General features: G+C 34.8%; 1 protein-coding gene across 2 annotated transcripts; it reads right to left on the reverse strand.

Annotated features, from left to right (window-relative positions):
- Positions 1-6,501: 6,501 nt before the first annotated feature.
- LOC117791895 (tetraspanin-13) lies at positions 6,502-10,106 on the reverse strand. 2 transcript variants are annotated; one of them, XM_034631822.1, is made up of 4 exons: positions 9,909-10,104; positions 9,605-9,772; positions 8,470-8,835; positions 6,502-7,726 (listed from the first exon to the last, which is right to left on the reverse strand). In XM_034631822.1, the coding sequence occupies exons 1-4, from the start codon at positions 9,966-9,968 to the stop codon at positions 7,631-7,633; spliced, it is 690 nt and encodes a 229-aa protein (XP_034487713.1). In that variant the 5' UTR covers positions 9,969-10,104; the 3' UTR covers positions 6,502-7,630. The 2 variants fall into 2 exon arrangements, with proteins under 2 accessions (XP_034487713.1, XP_034487714.1); XM_034631823.1 differs by lacking the exon at positions 6,502-7,726 and adding an exon at positions 8,238-8,396 and having other exon boundaries at positions 9,909-10,106.
- Between the last annotated feature and the right edge of the window lie 9,619 nt (positions 10,107-19,725).

The following is a 19,725-nucleotide window of genomic DNA, read 5'->3' on the forward strand; positions in this document are numbered from 1 at the left end:
TTCAAAGTAACATCGATGTTAAATTATTGATCATTCTTTTCAGTACAAGAAATTGCTGCTTTTTCTTAATTTTTAAACTATTTTGTACAATGTACACTATCGAATTTTTTTTTGTTATTTCTTTTTTATTTAGCGTTGAATCCGTAAAATGCTAAAATAGTATCATAGCAACACAAGTATGCCAATAAAGAACAAAACCAAACCTCACGCTAAAAATAATTTAAAAATTTAAATAATTCCCTACATGTAAAATAAATACAGGCAATAAATAAAGTTTTCTCCATTCTAAATATTACTTTTATTTTTTTCGGCTGTTTAACCTCTTAATTTAACAGTTGCCAATTTTCTTTTAAAAAGAAAAAAAAAAAAACATACAAATCAAAGTGTGAAAAAAATAATAAAAACATTTAAATTATGATTTATTAATTTTTACAGAATATCAACCAGTTGCTAAAGCTAAAACTTGTTGTTGTTATAGATACAGTTGCTGCTTTTTAGTAGCAAAGTTCAAGGCTGCAATTAGCTAGGCCAAAAGAAAGGAATGCCGGAAATTGTGTGTTGTTGACTGGCGTTTTCTGGTTCAGCGCCGTTGGCCATTTGCATAGTATATATATTTTGGAAAAACAATATTTACTAAGAAGCTCATTACTTATGCAGCAGACTGTAAATACTTAAGATGGGTTATAATCCTTGTCTTGGGGATGTCTGCCATGGTTTTTCACGGCTTTGCCAAAAATTGTTGCATACTTAGCAACGCTTTTAAAATTACTTTCGATTTTCTTGGCAATTTATGATTCATTCCATGAGCGTATTTTATAATTTAATGATGATTTTTTAAACCTGTTAAAAGTTATTGACTTAAAAGGTATAAAATATGTAAATGAATAATTTAAAATAATAATTAAAATATTAATTAAATAAAGAGTGAATTGAGCGATTTTTAGATCCTTTGGATATTTTTAGTATACATAAATGGTCTAACAATTTTAATAATTTATTATTGTATATATTTACAACAAGCTTAATTACATTTAATGTATGAGTTTTGGGATAAATTTTCAAATGTTGATTAAACGTGTTTTTAAAAACATAACATTTTTATAAATTGCTTTAAGAAAATTAAACACATTTTGAATAAATGTGGCATTTGGTTGAAAAGTCAAAAGTTTACCACAAGCATTATACACTATTATTTTTTTTAATCAATTTTAAACAACAATGTATATTGTATAGTCATGGTAACAGTTGCTTTATTTTTTAGCGAACCGAAGTTTATTTAGCCAAAACATCCTCTTATATAATGTGTACCTTTTTTGGTTCAACAATTTAACAATTTATCACTTTCAAGCGCAAACAAAAGAAATACTTGCTGTATCCTGCGACATAACGTGTCAAGTGCTTGAAGCCTTCTGCAAGCTGCGAATGACCCAATAAACGAATCAGCCTTGAAAACGTTTACTGAACCGTTTCACTGGCCAAATGCAAAGTCATCAACAATTGCAAATTTTTCTCTCTATCTCTCTGCTGTTGTTTGTTGACTGTTTTCACATTTTTCGTAAAGGCTGTCAAGAACTTTTTCAATTAGTCCAATAAGCAAACAAACAACAGCAGAAATAAAAAGATAAAAATATATTATATTTAAGTGGAAAAAAATAGTCAAAGGAGCTGTGCAGGATAATGAGCTATTGATTTTCTTACGTGGAAAAGTCAAGCCGCGCGCTTTATTTTATCTAGGCTAGCCCAAGTAAAATACGAATGAAAAAAAAAAACACACACATTTATTATTAATGCACTGAAATGTACTTACGTAAAAGGTAAAGCTGCAGTGACGCGGTTGCTATTTTATTTCTTTTGTTAGGTCGGAAAAAAATGCGCGTAAAACGCGTTAAATTTGGCGTCTTGCTTTGCGCTTTTGCTGCTGCTTTTGTTTATCTGCTGCTGCGACTCACGTGCAACTAGGTAAGCAGAGCTCTTTCTCACTCACTCTTTCTCTCACTATTGATATTCTTAACACGCGACAGTCACACACACTAACACACAATGGCAGAGAAGTTAACGTCCGCAGTGGCGCGTAGTTCACCGTTAACTGACTGAGAGACGAGACCAAAAAAACTTATTTGCTGCCTCTGCTCAGTTGCTGACACAGCCGGCATCGCAGTCGCAGCGCTGCTCGCAAGTAACTCAACTTTCCACAGGAAGAGCTTTGTGCTGTTGTTGTTGTTGTGGTTGCTGTTCTGCGGGCGTGAAACTCACTCAAATTTGCCAAATAATTGGCAGTGTGAGTAAGAGTATTTTTTAAATTGTTGTGCGCAACAAACAATAATTGTAGTTCGTTTTCGTTTTCTATGTACTCTATTAACCTCTATGTACTTCTATAAGTTTCAGTCTGCATCAACTACTGCTTATTTATCTAATATAAATAAAAAATAATAAACAATAAATACATAATATATATTTTTTTCGAAAAAGCACAGATTTTATTAATAATTTTCCTTTTTTTTTAAATTATATTTACATCATTTATTGTATACGTTCGTCATTGTTCCTGATATTTTAAATTTATATAAATTTGTGGACAAGCTTGAAAATACATAAATACATTCTTTGCAACTAATTTAAATTTATCTATTAATAACCCGATGTTTAATGCAATATATGACTTTTTCTTAAATTAATTTATTTTTTTTATTAATGACCTGCTGTTATATCGTTTAATTAGAAATATCAAAAAAAAAAATAATGGTACAACAATAACAGCAACTTGCAAAGCAAAATTAGTTTTAATTTTTCTAGTGCTCAGTTTTCAATTTGCGCTCAAATTTCGCTCAGCTTCGGTCACATGTCCGGGTTAGTTGGGGTCGCTGGGGTGTTTTGTTGCCCTGGTTGCGTGCAACAGCTGCGCAGGGAGGCTGGGACTCGGTATCGCTGCGTCCTTGCCGTCATTAAGGCCGCACACTTTAATTATAGGACATGCAGCATCTCTAAAGCAATGGCCATTAATGCCGTGGGTCTCTTTAATGCTAATTTTAAAACAGTTTTGTTAAAGTCTCTAAATATGCTCTGTTAATTGAATTACGCATTTGTTGATGTCCATTCTGGCACCTCGGGCGAATGCTTAATATGCGGGCGTTACGCATACGCCGCGTGATTTCATTTAGAAATATATATATTTTTTTAATGCTACCTTTGAGATGAATATTTTTCTTACAGCTCATAAAACCAAAAAAAAAAACTAAAACAATGTTTCCATTTATTATGCGCCATAAAACGGTAAACATTCACGGTGATTTAATATGCATATTCTGTGTGAGTTTGTGAGTGTATTTGTGTGTGTTTGCAAGAGAGTGTGTTTACATAAATTTGTGTGTGCTTTGGCATTTCATTAACGTGCTGTTTTTTTTCCTTTTTTGTTGTTGTTTAAAAGCTTAGATAGTATTGATAAACGAATCTGGTCTACAAAGAGAGATTATCGTGATTGTGAGATATTGCAGAGTTTATTATTAACAAATTGTAATAGACGTTACTGATAACAGACTGTCTGACTCTTCCTGGTTAGAAAACTGTATTATCTAGCAATTGAAATCATCTGCATTGAATTAAAGAAGCCATTTCCAATTTAATGGAGTGCACAGTTTAATTTATCAATGATTGACAGTCAAATTTTTAATTAAAAAAATGTAAGAATTATTAGTTGTTAATTATAAACCTTTACGCTATTTTATCTGTGAATTAACTATTTTTCCCATTTCTTATTATTCTCTCAGAATATTGAACAGTCTGTTTAATTCAGTGAAATGAGAGTTGAAGTTTTTCCGATTTTCCGATATGGTTTTCCTTTTCCAGCAGCTTTAATAGATATATCAATTTATAAGCTTTTCTTAGTTTAAATTTATCATATAAGTTTGACCAATATTTCTAACCAATATTTATTAGGTAACATATTATATTTAATCTACAAAATTATATAAATGTACATATGTGAACCATTTAATTTTTGTTCTTTTTTTTCCCCACCGCGTTTTGGTTTCTGTTCTACAGCATTGCCCAAATGGATTTAATTAACCGCATGACTTTAATTTGACATTGACATTCAAATTTTTCCTAGACTCGTTTTTATTTATTGCTTAATTTCTGGTTTTCCACACAGCCGTTACGCTACGACACCGTTATAGGCAGTAAATTCGAATTACGAGTGAGCTGGACAGACTCACATGCATGTATATATATTCTATGTATAAATGTGCGCTTATATATGTACAAGATCCGGCGTCAAATCCGATATGACATAAGCCAAAAGCAACCGAGTCTCGACGTCTGCCAATGTGGTAGACAATGATAGAAGAGACTGTGTGTAAGCTATTGATGGTAGGCATACATATATAAATAAATTTATTTACTACTATGATATACAGTCAAAATTCACAATGAAGAAAGTAACATTAATTTTGCTAGTTGTCTAACAACAAAGTGAAAATGTTGCCATTAAATTGCAAGCTACATAATTCAGTTTCTAAATAATTAAAATAATTTTCCGGTCCAACGAAAGTTGACTATAGAGAAGTTTGACTGTAATAATAGTTGTAGAAAACAAAACAAAAAAATTAAGTCTTTTCAGATCAACGCATGTTCTTAATTAATGTAATTATAAAAAACATTTATTTTGTTATTGTTTTAACCTTGTCGTTTGTGGCGAAAAGTGTGACGCCCACTGTGCGCTCATGACTCAAGTATGTCATAAAAAATGAGACGCGTCAAGATGTTCAATCACACAATCATTGCTCATACGCCACGCTGGTTTCATATCAAGCATAAGCTGGGTAATAAACAGATAGGCAGCTTTAAGGATATTCTCGTGCAGGTCCTTAAGCATGGCATGCCACGGCATTCCTGCCTCTAATGCTTTTATTAATAATTCAAAAGCCTGCGGGAATTTCCTTCCATTGGGCCAAACAAATGGCTCATGTCTGCTGAGCTGAAGTACATTTAATTTATGTGTTTTTGTTGTGCATTGTTGAATTGAAATCAATATTACGCACTGTTGAACGCATGTCTTCAGGTGGCACGCGTCATCACATGCGCATAAGTCCATTTACACACACACACACATATATATAACAATAGCATTTAAATTGAAGCACATGTGTCTTCAAAAGGATATTTGCATAATAGATACATTGCCCTACAGACGAAGAGATACAAATAGATTTGGTATTCAGATGTCCAATATATTTATAAATGTAATTTTTCAACAATGGAAAATATTGTGTAAAAACGCACAAAAACTAAATTTTTTTATTAACAAGTATAAAGCTAAAATAAATTAAAGCATGAGTTCTTTATTAATTAAATGCTAAATATATAACAATTTATAATAATTTTTTATCAAATAATATATTATAAACAAAATGTTTTTCATTATTAAAGTTATTTATGTATTCAATAACTTACTTTAATTTTAATTTAAAAAAATGGTTCTTATAGTTTAGAATAAATAATGGCCTAGGATTATAATTTATTATTCATATACATATTTATGTTAAGAAAATGAAACTTATTTTATCTGTGCAGTACCTGTATCTGTATCTTAAACGTTATCTGCATTTGTGTCCATTTGACTAACATGACATACCAGGCACATTTCATTTTCGGCTAACACAAAACTATGGGAAAATGTTGTTCCAAACAGTTGTTGACCATTTCCGTTGCTGGCACAAACGAATTCATCACCGAGTCCAGAATTTATTCTACAGCAATTCTCAGGCAGCTGAGCCGGCCACCACACCCACTTTTCCTGCAGACAGAGAAATGGAAACTCCATTTCCCCTACTGCGCATCCGTTACATAACCAAAGCATCTCCTGTTGTGGCCCACTCTCTTTTTCTCTCTATTCCGCTCTGTTTCCCGCTCTCTTAGAGAACTTTACCTCTTTGAGTGCAGCAATAATTCCATTGCTCTCTGAGTACGTTGAACTTGGCCCTGTTTGAGCTGAGTTTTGAGTGGAAAAACTTTTGTCAGCTTTTCACCAGCATGAGAAAATTTGTTGGGTATTTGTTTGGGCTCAAACCATGCCACCACCACCCCAGACAACGTTGTCGAGATATTATTTGCACGCCAAGCGGCTGACACTTCCGCCGACTCCCCAGGGGAAGTGTCAAACAAAGTGCGTGCGTTAATCTTCTGGATGACGCTTGATGGGCACAGTGGTGCAAATTTCCATAAAGCGACAGATTAAATAATTAAAGTTCACTTTCGACTCAGAATTATATTTAAAATAGGTCTTCAAATCGTAATTGAAAGATGACTGTGGACATCGTTCACTTTACGACGTTTTTGCTCCACTGTGCCATCTGCAGACGGGACACATAAATAAGGGAAAGGATGCGTCGTACATTTGTGCTGAAAACTGAAACTTTTTTGCTAAGAACGCCAACCGCAGACAACGGGTTTTTCCTAATTAAGGAAGTATTCAGTAAGGGGATTTGCAAAATGAAACTCAAAACGTTATTGTTGCTTGGTTTTTAAAGATCATATTTACTTCAATCACAGCACAGAATACAGAGAATTTTATTTAATGTCGTTTCTTTATCGCATTGAAAAGGAAATACGAAACGCAATACAAGAGGAAAACTATATCAATTTGTTGTGTGTATGTTTATAGTGTTAAGGAAGAAAGGAAAAGGCTTCGTGTTGTTTCTTGCGTGGGTGCAAGTTAAGGCGAGTAATTGAAAAATATATAAGAGATGCAGAAAGAAAGTATACAGATAAAACAGATAGGCAAACAGCAGGGTAAGTGGAAATTTTCTTGGAAGGTCAGTGTGATACATTAAGACTTTAGAATTAGTTGTTGACATGTTTTCTAGTTTAGCCATTTGAAATTTAAGTGCTAATTTTAAAGTTTTAACACACATCTAACATCTATAGATTTCTCATATATTTTTTATGTCGTTTCTTGTTAACTATGTATATTTATATATGTATAATATATGTATATAAGTTTTTATGTGTTATGTATATGTTACGCAATTTGTTTGTTAAAACACAGTTACCGTTGCTAGTTACATTTGACTTGGTTCTACATTTAGATCAGGTTCGAAATGTTCTTTCTTATTACTTTGTTTATGTTTTTTTTTTAAGTGTGGTACAGCAGTTTTTTTTTATGATTGTTGCCAGTTGCAAACAAATATACATAGGATTATTAACAATAAGCTTAACTAAATAATAAAAAGACGTAAAATGATTGCACAATTAATTAAAATATTCACAAAATTGTTAACATAAACCAAATGAACACACAAACGTAGTATATATATAATAATTATAATCTCAATTGGGGGGAACTTTAATCTCTTTGCATAATTAAAACTAAGAACTGTATAAGCAATAAAAATGCTCATGATATCCAGAGAACTCATTGCACAACAAACTGCACGAATTAATGACAAATTAATTCATTTACAGCCCATTTGACAGTGAATTCTGGTTGTGAGCACATGTTTCGTTCCCTTCCCCTTCATGCATTTCCAGTTCATGCTAGGAAGTTTTGTGTAAAAATTATAAATCAGCCTTCGTCCCTTTGACTAAAAGTTGCCTGTTCTGTTCGATTTATTGATATCCATCAATGCAGCTCCACTCAGTACTGATAATTGTGTGGAAAGACGGCCCGAGCGGGTAAATAGCAGGGATCGTGCTGATTGCGATAGCGACGTGCCAGAAAAACGGCCAAAACCTGTGAAAATATAACAATCATTAGAGAAATGTATCAAAATGATATGGGTATTCAAATATAAAAATAAATTATTGTAAGAAATAAAAGCTATAGTATAACATTTAATTATGTCTCACCATATTATGCTTTAGCCGTGCTTAAATTCTTTAGAGGATTAAGTGAAGTTATGTCGCCATAGATTTTTTGTTAGTGGTTGGGAAATATGTATGTGATGTAAATATGTTTCATGTTCAGTTCGAAAAGACTTGATTGCTTGCGTTTGTTAAAACGTTTAAACACGTAGCTATATCTTGTATATATGTGTATATATATCTGAATATATATCTTTTATATATAGTATTTCTAAAGTTTGTAAATGTAATGCCTAATGCGTTACTTTAAGTTAGTTTTTAGTTGATGCTTGTATAAATATAAATTATGCGTATATATGATGTATGTATGCATTAATGTATGATCTAAAAGACCCACGATTATCGTATGAATATGAAATTTACACATTGACATTAACATATTTTTTTTTCAGAGAGAGAGGGACACAATCTATTTAGTTTTAATAGTGTGTCTGCATTTTGTTATTGGATTATGTGTATGCAATTTAAAGGAAGGCGCTGGGCAAACCACGCGGATCCTTTTGATTGCGATAGCGTACTGTTAGCCAGACACCAACGAACTGAATGCATGTCATGGGAGAAGATTACAGATTAGACTTAGTCAAAGATTAGGGCATTAGTCCAAAGACTTACCTCAGTGAAGCTAAAGAAAATGCCTAGACCGCCGCACAATTTGAAGGCATAATCAATTTTATCCTCCAACAAGGGGCCACAAGGACCGCAGTGACATTGAGGATCCTGAGAGTCAGCACAGCATTGTTTATTCACAATGTCACAGCTGGGCTCGTTTGTATTAACAATTATAGTGTTGCTGGTGGTTGTAGTGGTGGCATTGAATCCGCAGCAAAGGAATTTCTCCTGCACCTGTTCACGCAGATTTTTCGGTACCGTTTTCCAGCCTTGCTCGGCAAATTGTTGTTGTTGCTCGGCATTGACGGCCAGGCAAGAGCTGGCAATGGAGAACTGTATCAGGAACAGCATGAAGAGAATAATCATGTACTGCAGCGGATAGATTAATAATTAAGGGCAACCAAGTAATGTAAGTAACACAGATTTGCTTATCAGTTAATAAATGTTTAAGGGGAACAACGTTTAACGGCTGACTGATTAGCTGATAAGCTTCCGCTGACGCAATTGTTGAACCTGCGGAAGTTGCAATGGGCCAAGTTATTATGATTCACGTCACTACGAAGATCGACGGACATACAGACAAGTGCAAAATAATAGGAACAACTTGAACGTTTTTATAATTAATCTATGCTAACATAAACGCTTCTTATTTGTATAGCTTCTAAAATTCGTAATGACATGTTTATATTCTATAAATCTGCTTGTTGGGCTTATTAAAATTAAAATACGAACTAAGATTCCAAATGCAGCTTTGTCATTTTGTATATATTACTTTCGATTATAGAAACAGCTTCTGAAACTGGCATATTTTTCTGAGCATAAGATCTTCTACTTTTTTTTGTTAACATCTCTCTAATGTTGCTCTATTGGAAAAGGATCTGCTAATTGAGCTGTTTACTCAATAAATTTATTAATATGGGAAGGTGTGCTTATTATTTTGCACATATGTGTACTTAGGCACATACTAACGACAATCACCCCTGAGGTGGGGTTGAGGAGGGGGGTCTGCATGTATAACAAATGCGCGGAAATATGTAGTTAGAGCAACCTCGTCATCGACAAGCGTTGACCTTCAGCTGCGGCAGAAAACTAAAGAGTAGTTGTTGTCGTTGTGCGTGTGTGTGTGCAAAAAGGATACAAAGAAGAGCATCACTTGATGATGCTTGACGGCACCAGCGAGGCCCAGCATGGAAATGCAGATGAGAATCACACCGCAGGCCAAGATGCCACCAACAATTGGCAGATTCGTCACAACAGATGCTGCCCTTGCATAGACACCGACGCCAATCAGCAAGAAACCAATCATCTGAAAAATACATAAAATAATATAATACACAACAAATTTACAGCTGCAGCAGTTTGAAATAATTCGTTTTCTGTACTTTTACTGCTGTTTTTAACGACATTTTCATCTGGTTGTTTTTGTTGTTTTTGCTGCTTACCACATACAAAATGTTGAGCGCAATTAACGCATTCTTCGAGCAGGTAAAACCACCACACATTTTGCCACTTGTTTTTAGCTGCCTCTTTGCTATGCAAATTTGTTAATGTTTGAAGTTGTTTAATTCTTAAAATCTGAACAATTTAGCCTGGTATCTTTACTTTTCTATGGCGCAGGTTTCACTTTCACTGTATGTAATACAAATCCACACATACAACATACACACATGTTGTTGGAAGATTGCCCGTTGCAAAGGCTGCCACCCTGTAAAATTTTCCGATCTGGTTTGATTTTTTGTACTTAAAAAAGTACATTTCCGAAATTGGGTGTTTTTCATTTTTGTACTTAATTTCGGTTATTTTTTGGTATATTTTAAATTTTTGCATACATTCTTTTTAGAATTTTCTTGATTTTTCGATTTAATTTTTTTTGTTTTAAATTAAATTTTCTAACTTTTCTTATCGAGGGCTGACGAACTTCAAAACTTTATAAAAATTAACCTTTATATAAAGTTAACCTTAATTTTGTCTAATTTTTAAATTTAAATTTTAATCAAATTATTAATTTTTTATTGAGTTTCTTGCATTTTTAAATGTACAATTTTTATCAGCGCTGGCGATGTTTCTGTTTGCACTAGATTGGCAACGCTGCATTCAAGTAGTTGGCAACAGTGTAGATTGGCGAATACTCAAACCCAACTTTTGCGCACTATTTTCAAAGTGCGCGTTTTTATGCTTTCTCAAAGTGCAGAAAAATTGTCAAACAAGTACAAAGTACGAAGTACAATTTCTATGTATTAATTTCGCTGTAATGGTGTATGTTTGTCGTATCGTGTTCGGTTCGGGCCGTGTCACAGGCAAAGCAACAAGCAAACACAACAACGACAACAACAATTTCAATGCAACAAGTGCCGTTAATTGCATTTTTATACCAAAGAGAAAAAATTTCGAGCGCAAAAACAAAAAACAGGCAAAAGGCAACGGCAAACAACTTCATTGCGTGTCATGGCAAGTTATTGGCCTAGGACCTCCAACTTGGCAATATTTGGCAACACCCGAACACAAAGACGAAAGAGACGGAGAAGAAGAAGCACTAAATTTATGGGCAAACGATAAGCGCCGCTTGCTGCCCAAAATTGGACAAGGAACGTGCGTCGAGTCGCGAGCGCGCGCTTTAAGTAGAATTTAGAATTTAGTAGCTGTCAAAGCCATCAGCTGCTGCCCGGGCAACACCTACAGCAATATCACGCAAGGTAAGAGTATGCTACTCACACACACACACACACACACTCACACACCTATACCTCGTTTATACGACGCATTTCATGAACAACTTTGATCTTTTTATGCGACACACTATCAGTGTTGACTTTTCAGCTTTTTTATAGCTGCTCAAACTCAAACTCAAACTACTCTAAAGCCCGTATTTTCTAATTCCACTCAAATTTTATCTGCAAAATATTTCGGAATTTGGTAGTTGAATATTTATGTAAATCCAAACTTTGAATGAAATATTTTATACTAATTGCGGTAAAAAGAGTTCATTAAAAGTGAAAATATGAGATTTAAAATTTTCAATTTTCGAAATTCCAAAGGGGGGATCCTTAAAATCAAAATCAAAACCGAGATCGAGGGGAAAATTTTTTTTTTATTTGAATGCAGAATGAATTAAGCGGCCAAACCATGATCAATATGACATTCAGCTTGAGAATTGGTTAAGATTTGACAAAGTTATGCACAAATGTTTAAACAAAGGTAAGGGCGAAGGCATGGTATGGAAGGTTAAAGTATGGCAAAAATGGACAGTGATGGGTAAAAATAGAAATTTCCAATTTTAATGCAGGGTTAAATAAGAGGCCAAACAATGAAAAAATTGACATTCCGCAAGAAAATCGGTTAATATTTGCCAAAGTTATGATTATTTGAAGTTTTGGAAAAAGCGGCAAGGGGAACTATAGAAAAAAACGATCAGTGACCGTGTTAAAAACATTGATTTTAAAAAGATTGTTTTCGTTGGGAATCGAGCTTTTTTCGACCTATGCTCCACTAAAAACAGATAATTTGGTATTTAAAAGTTGTCAATTCGCAATTTTGACAGCGTTTCATGAGATGATTTAGCAAAATGAGCTTCGTATAAACACAGGGTAGCACACACACACACACACGCATACAAATATAGATATGTACATCTGGCATCTCTCTCTCTTTAGGCTTAAGCTTTGCGTGCAAATGGGGAAAATGCAGAGCCGATTGGCTCTTTGGCTCACTTGGCCTGTGACTTTATAAGGCTGCTTGGCTGTCAGTTGTCAGTTGTTTTTAGTCAGGCTCATTGGCAGCTTTATTGGCCATGGCTTGCATTGTATGTGTGTGGTCCATTGGCCGCTGGCTATGACAACACGGACACCATGGACACCATGGACACCATGGACAACAACAACAGGAGACAAGAAGCAAGCAACCTGCATACCAATCATAAATATCTGTACGTGTTTAATACGTATACGTACATATATATATATATATACGACAGATTGTGGCATACTCGTAAATATGAATCGCATTGCACTTGCATCATGCGGCATGCGGCATTCAACATGCAGCATGCGGCATGTTGTTGCATGCAGCTCGTTAGTCTTGTGGTGCGAAGATGCAAAACGCTTTTGCCTGCACTACTAACTGCTTCTAACAGTCCTAACAAGATGGCAACACATGAAATTAGACTGCTCCGATGCACGTCCGGCGATAGAAACTGATCGTGCCCAGGCAACAACGACAACGGCAACCACAAAACGCTTGCAACATTGCTAAACTAATTAACATATTCAAATATTTGTCGCATTGTTTCGCCGGCTTCGTCTCAAACTCAAACTTGACTCAGACTCCAACTCAGGTTCTGGCTTAACCCTTTATGTACCCAAGTGACATATCTGTAACATGACGTTTAAGCGTGCGTAAATTTAAAAATAAATATTTTTATAGTAAAGTAAAGTAAATAGTCTGGTATTACAAAAAACATAACGCCTATAGATCTTGTTAATAGCATTTGTAAGCATATCTTAATTTATTAGTTTAGGTTTAAATTTGTAACCATAAAAGATAGGTTCATAATAAATGCTCTTAACACAAGAGAACGTTTTTTTTTTTTAAGTTCTTTTAATATTTTATCAAAGTTATGTACATTATTTTCTATATATTAACATCAAAATATCTTTAAGTTGTTATAAATATAAAATAAAAAAAACTCGGTTCGATTCCCATCCTAAAAGAAATCAGTCATAATTGAATAATATAAGTCAATGGCATCATAATGGTGTTTTCAAGTTAAATATAGTAAGAATGAAATGCAAATTTGTCTTCTCTGAGGAAAAAAAGTTATTATCAAACCCCAAGTCGTAAACAATGTTAGGTAAGTTTTTTAACTTAAGTCTATTTTCTCTTATTTTTGTCCCAAGTCCATTATATTAGTTTATTTTAAAGCACCAAATTTTAACAAATTTACCCTCCTCTTCTTGTACATTGTTTAAGGTACGTATATCAAAACATTGTTAAAAAAAATTATTTTAGGAAAGTTCAGAAATAACATATAGGGTTAAATCTCTCACTCTCTTTCTTCCTTTTTTTGCGGTCTGCTTATTGAAAAACCATTTTACGGTTTCATGCTTGGCAGTCATTGTGGCAAAACGCCGGCTGAGCGGCCAAACGCCCTGGCCACGCCCCAGTTTGGTGTGTGCAGCATCTTCGGTTTTTAACTGATATATATATATGTATGTATTTTTGTTTTTGTTTGCTTGAGCCCGTTGGCGCTATTTTTATCGCATTTTAAATGGCTATTTGTAGTTGTTCCACCAGGAAGTGGCATAAATTCGCAGCGCATAATGGCTGTGAATAAATTATTTTTTTACCTGAGTGCAGCAGCTTCCTCGCGCCGTTTGATTCTGATAAGCCTGGCCAAGACGAAGGAGTCTCTTCACAGCATTGCGTTGTTCAATGAAATAAAAACGCAGCCCGAAAAGAACAATGCACTGGTTACGTAATCACTTACTGCGATTGTTGTCCTGAACCCGAGACCAAGACCGAACCTTAGACCTCGGCCTAGACCTGGCCACGGGCCTGGGCCTGGGTCTGGGCTGGGTCCAACCTTTGCCAATCGTACACAGCATCCATGTTGGCTTCGTGAGAGAGAAATGCCAGCGGCCTTCCTTGTGCATCCAAGTCAATTTTCACGCACGCCCTCAGCCTCCGCCAAGCATTGTTATTGGCCAAATTGAATACGCAGCCGGATTCGGTGTATCAGAAATTCGCACAGTTGCCAATTGTTTGGCAGATCGGACCAACGGAAGTACTCGTAACTCAGCCCAGGGTTGCATCTTCCATTCCATTCCGTTCCAATAACTAAATATGCAGCCAACAGCCTTAAGAAGTGCTTCCATTAATCATTAACCGTTAAGAAAAACTGTAGTTCAAGATATTTAATAAGAGCTACGGTACAGTAAGCTCTCTGAAATGCTATTTATTATAGCCGATACCCAGGGAAAATTGTGTGAGGTGTATGCTTAACAGGAGACAGGCTTGTAGGAGACAGGCTTGTAATTTGGTTGAATTCTTAATTGATTTTTTCTATATTGATTTTTCAAATTGAATTTATTTTACGTTATTTAAGGTTTTCAAAAAAGTTATTGTTTAAAAAAAATTAATACTAAAATTTAAAATTTGTTATAATTATGTATTATTTTTTTTTTATGTAATAATAAATATTTATTTACTTATAGATATAAGTACATACTTTAATTGCGTTAAGGTAGACAGGGTATTTCCTAGTCGTGCCTTTTATGATAGAAAAATTACAAATTATTTAGCTGCCTGCACAGCTTTATTATGCCGTTATAAATGGACGCCATCTAGATGTTATATATTGTAATGCTCTGGTTAAGGGTATTCCCACATATATTTATCCTTCAAATTAAGAGCTCAACAACTGCAGACAATTTTAATCTTCTCACAACGGAATTTGGAGACCGTTTTGTCTCAATGGCCAATACCACGAAGCAGCTAACTGAAGCATTTTTGCAATTTCTAATGGTTTTTCAACTGTGCTCTGCAACGGTTTGTCTGTCCCACAGTCTACCTAAATGTCTGGCTATCTCTTAGTCTGGCTATGGACTTGCCCTGCCTGGTCAATGTCCTTTGGCCAAGAGCGCCTTGCATGCGCATTGCGCCGCACGACGCGTCAACAGATGTTATCCCACTAGGCAGTGACCCCGGCAGGGCCATAAATTCTCACAGCAACGGCGACGGCGGCGGTGACGGCGGCGGCGACTGCGACTGCGACTGCGCAACGCTCCTACAAATGTTCCAATTTGTATTTTTGCAACAAATTGTTGTAGTGCCTCGTTGTTAGCCCATTACCCAAAGGCTACAAAAGGCTTATGGGTGTGTGACGATGTCTGTTTCTTCAGAGAGAAGAGAAACCAAATTTGGTGACAATACTCGTATAATGTAAATGCAGATCTGGTTTAATTTTAAAGATGCGGCTTTGACATTTGAATCAAGGAATATGTGATATTTTTCCATCCTTTGTTAAAAATTTTATATCTGAAATAAAGTTGTTATTGTAATCAATCCGAATTTGTATTTATTGTAATATTTTTTTTTATTAAATTTTTAATTTAAGAGTTTTATATATTATTCACAACTTGTTTTTACTTTTTTGCAATTATTGCTCAAATATAAAATAATAATTGCGATTATAAACTTATTTTTGTTAAACTCTGTACTGCATACGTCTGTGATCGGGACGTTTTGAATTTAAATCCAGGAAGTGTTGTATATTTTTAATTGTTTATTTTTTGATTTTTTTTTTGTTAAATTTTAATTTTTTAAATCGAGTTACAATTACAATTAAATCGATTGCGCTCGAAAAAAAAGATACTGGGCAACTAAATTTCGAGCTCCTCGATCGTGGCGTTCATACATGTTGTTGTTGTTGTAGATGCGGCTGCCGTTGCCGTTGCAGTTTGCCGGTTTCCGTTGCGCATTGCGCGTTGTTGTTATTGTTGTTGTTGTTGTTAGTCTGGGGCTGTATTTAATTTAATTTGGCCTGCCCAATTGGGCAATGCTGCAATTAGAGACAAATGTTTTGGGTGCATTCCTTCTGCTATTTAAACCCCATGTTCGAGGCAATTAGTTTGGCCCAGCCCCAACCTCAACCTCAAACTAGAAATCCGCTTCATTTTCAGCTTCAATTGCAGCGATATTCTCTGTTGCCAACTGGGCGAAAGTTATCAGCAAGAGAAGAGGTGTAAGGAGTGGGGATTCGACTATACGTAGGGGTTGTCCATTTCCCACACGTTTTGTTTGCTTAATTAGGTGAAAACTGGCTAACAGCTGTCGACGTCGTTTTTGTTTTTGTTGTTGTTGTTGCCAAAGACACCGCGGTGCACCGCTGCCTGGATTGCTAATGAGCAGGACAAGCTGGCGAAAAGAAAAGTAACCAGGCCCGTCCTCGCTTTCAGGCTGCCAAAATGCAAAAACGTTTTTCGTTTGAAGTGCTAAAATTCCAGCTATTATCAACTATGCTATACACTGCTTCCGAAATGGAATATCGTCAATGTCGGTCAGCTTGTTAAGCATTCCATGATCTCCACTTATTTGCCAAATATAAATTATACTGTTGTAAAGAACTGAGTGAAAATTAAATCAATTTGTAAATAATATACGTAAAATTCATTTTTCTCATTTATTCATAATATTTTGCATATTTGGAAAAGTGTATTTATTTATTAAAAAAACATTATCACTGTTACATTATTGATAAGTTAATTTTAAAATATTAAAGCATAATTTTGATAATAATCATTAAATGAAATAGGTATCGATAATTAAACAAAATCGATAACTAATTTAATGTAATAAAATGTAACTACAATATCTACTTATAAGAATATCTATGATCTCAATGCCAATAAGAACTTTAACAACCAGAAGATGTCAAAATTTTCTCTGCCAATTGAAATATGTATTTGTTATTCTACCGATATTTTCGCAACACTTTTAATAATGCCAACAACAACTATCGACACGATAGCCTGTTTCTAGTGTCGATAATTGTGCAGCTTTTATATGTATGTATCTATGCCAGATTAGGCATATAAGGTTCGGTGTGCCGTTTGTGGAAATTTCACTGGTCTCTGGTCTTTTTAAGCGTTTGGCGTTTGGCATTTGGCATTGCCCATCGTCATGGCAAGTGCATAATTTTTCAATCAATGCGAGCAGCTGTAAACAAACACAAGCTGAGAAAATCAAGAAAGCAACAGGCGGCCCAGGTCTAGGCATTTCAGCCAGGCCAGGCCAAGACAAGCCAAGCCAGAAATCGTGATGCAGCCAACATGGCTAAAACAAAAATAAGAAGAAGAAGAAGAAAAAGAAAAAAATCTTAGTCGGATGCTTAGGAAGCGCTCGAAGAAAATCAGCTCTGCCAAAAGCATTTAAATGCAAATGCAAATGGCCATAAAGCGTGAGGGTGTTCAATGCGAGCTTTATATGCAGCGATGTGGGCCAAATGCGAGCAAACGTTTGTCAATCGTCGGTCAGAAGTGTCAAGAAGTGTGGGTGTTACTCAAGCTCCTAGCCAGCCTATTGTATTTATTTAGAAAGCTAATCCTCAGCTAACATTTGCACCGTCTCAGTTTTTGTTATAGGCCACAGAGCATAGCGTTAATTAAAAGACATTGCTAAATGACAAAGTCTTAATGGCCAGTTATTTGCATAGCTGTCAACGCTAATGCCCACACTTGGCCAACATCGTGCAGCCACATGGGGCGCTCATCGGTATCTATATGCAACACTGAGAAAAAAATTTCGGAATTTCGCAATTTACTTAAACCAAGTACAATATAGTTCAATTAAGCACGATTTTTCTCAGCAATATTTTGTTTTACGCGATTTTTTAATATTTTTATATTCAGATTAAATATATTATATTATATATATTATACGCATTTTGTCTAAATTTAACAATATTCTGAATACATAATTAGAAAAATACATGCTGAATTTAAGAATTTTAGGCTTAAGTTTTATATAATTTTTTTTTTCCTGTGTAGAGTTGGCCAATAGGAATACCAACAAGCTGGTTGAACGCCAAATACGCACTAGACTCGCCCATAAAAATTGTCAACGCCGCCTGATGCTTTTTTAATAGAGGCATTTTATTCAAGGCAACGCACGACGCACATGCGTCTTCGCACCTGAATTGGACACGGTTTCAGGTCTCAGGTCTCAGCACTCTCATCTCAGAGACCTCTCTGGTCTCTGGTCTCGTGTCTCGGGTCTCTAGTCTTTGGTCTTTCAAGTGAGATGTCTTCATTGAATTGAGGCAACGGCACGCGTCCATTGATCCTCTTTTGCGCATGATTAATGGATGCCGCCGCCTCAGTTTTCTTACGTTTTTCTGTTTTTTAAGTGATTCTGATAGTCTGAATTTGTGATCAGTTCTTGAGAGTTCTTAATGGCGTGCGTAGCTGAAGCGTTAAAGAGATCGTAAAACGCCTCGCTAAACTTGTTGCTATGCCTCTTAATTTGATTAACACTTTTGTCTATGCGCTCTCGGTCCAGCAGCCAGAAAACCCGCAGAAATACACACAGGTGTTTTTGTGATATGGCAATTCTCTTACACTCTTACACTTACCTGCGAACGTACTTTGTCATACATCAAGCTTAACTGCTTGACAAACAATACAACAAATTGAGCAGGCACTTGCTAATGAGCTAAAGGTCGCTACTGTCAACACTCTGTCAATCCATCCATCAATTTTTGACAACCCATTTGTATTGCCATGTCTAAAAACGTGTTAGCTGTAATTACTTGAATATGTTTACAAATTTATTGAACACATTTATTTATCGTTCCAATGAGCGTGTGATAATTTTAATGAATTCATGTTTTGAGTTGAGTTTTAAAGTGTATTTCAAATTATGGAACAAAATATCATTATTTACATAAACTGCTTTTATTATGTTGATGTGTATTGCCATGTCTAAAAACGTGTTAGCTGTAATTACTTGAATATGTTTACAAATTTATTGAACACATTTATTTATCTTTCCAATGAGCGTGTGATAATTTTAATGAATTATGTTTCGAGTTCAGTTTTAAAGTGTATTTCAAAACAAAAAAAACCTCTAAACGAGGTAAAAGTCTAGTGACGAAAGCAATTTCTAGACCCAAAATTTCTGATATTCAATTTTGTGACGAACAAAATTCAGATTAATCTAAAAATTTTAAATAAAAATATAAATTATTATAAAAAAACGAAAAAACATATATATTAAAATTTAACAAAAATCGTTAGAGCCGTTTTGTCAGAAATCGCCAAAATGTAAGCTAAAAAACTTTATTTCACCTGTAAAATGTTACCTGAGTACTTCAGTTAAAAAGTTTAAAGGTACGCCTAAAAGCCCTCAAACACACCTTTCTAATGATATATAGAACATATCTGTAGCTTCTATGGTTTGGAAACTGTTGAGATTTCAATTTTGGCGGATTTAGCGTTTTCCCGCTAAACTGGCGGGAAATTGAAAAAGTCGTAGAACAAACATTTCTAGATTTTTGAAAAGGAATCAATCCCCATCATTACATTTAAGCTTCTTTAGCGCTTTGATGCAAACAGACAAACAGACAAACAAACTGACTTTTCATTTCATTTTGAGAAGTCCACTAAAATTTTCAAATTTATTTATCTTTTGAATCAGTTATCGGATTTGGGTGATTGAGGTATCAATCGACGCGTATTTTAGGGTAGAATTTTTAAAAAATAAAAA

The sequence above is a fragment of the Drosophila innubila genome (genome assembly GCF_004354385.1).
Source record: "Drosophila innubila isolate TH190305 chromosome 3R unlocalized genomic scaffold, UK_Dinn_1.0 2_E_3R, whole genome shotgun sequence".
NCBI classification, from domain to species: Eukaryota; Metazoa; Arthropoda; class Insecta; order Diptera; family Drosophilidae; genus Drosophila; species Drosophila innubila.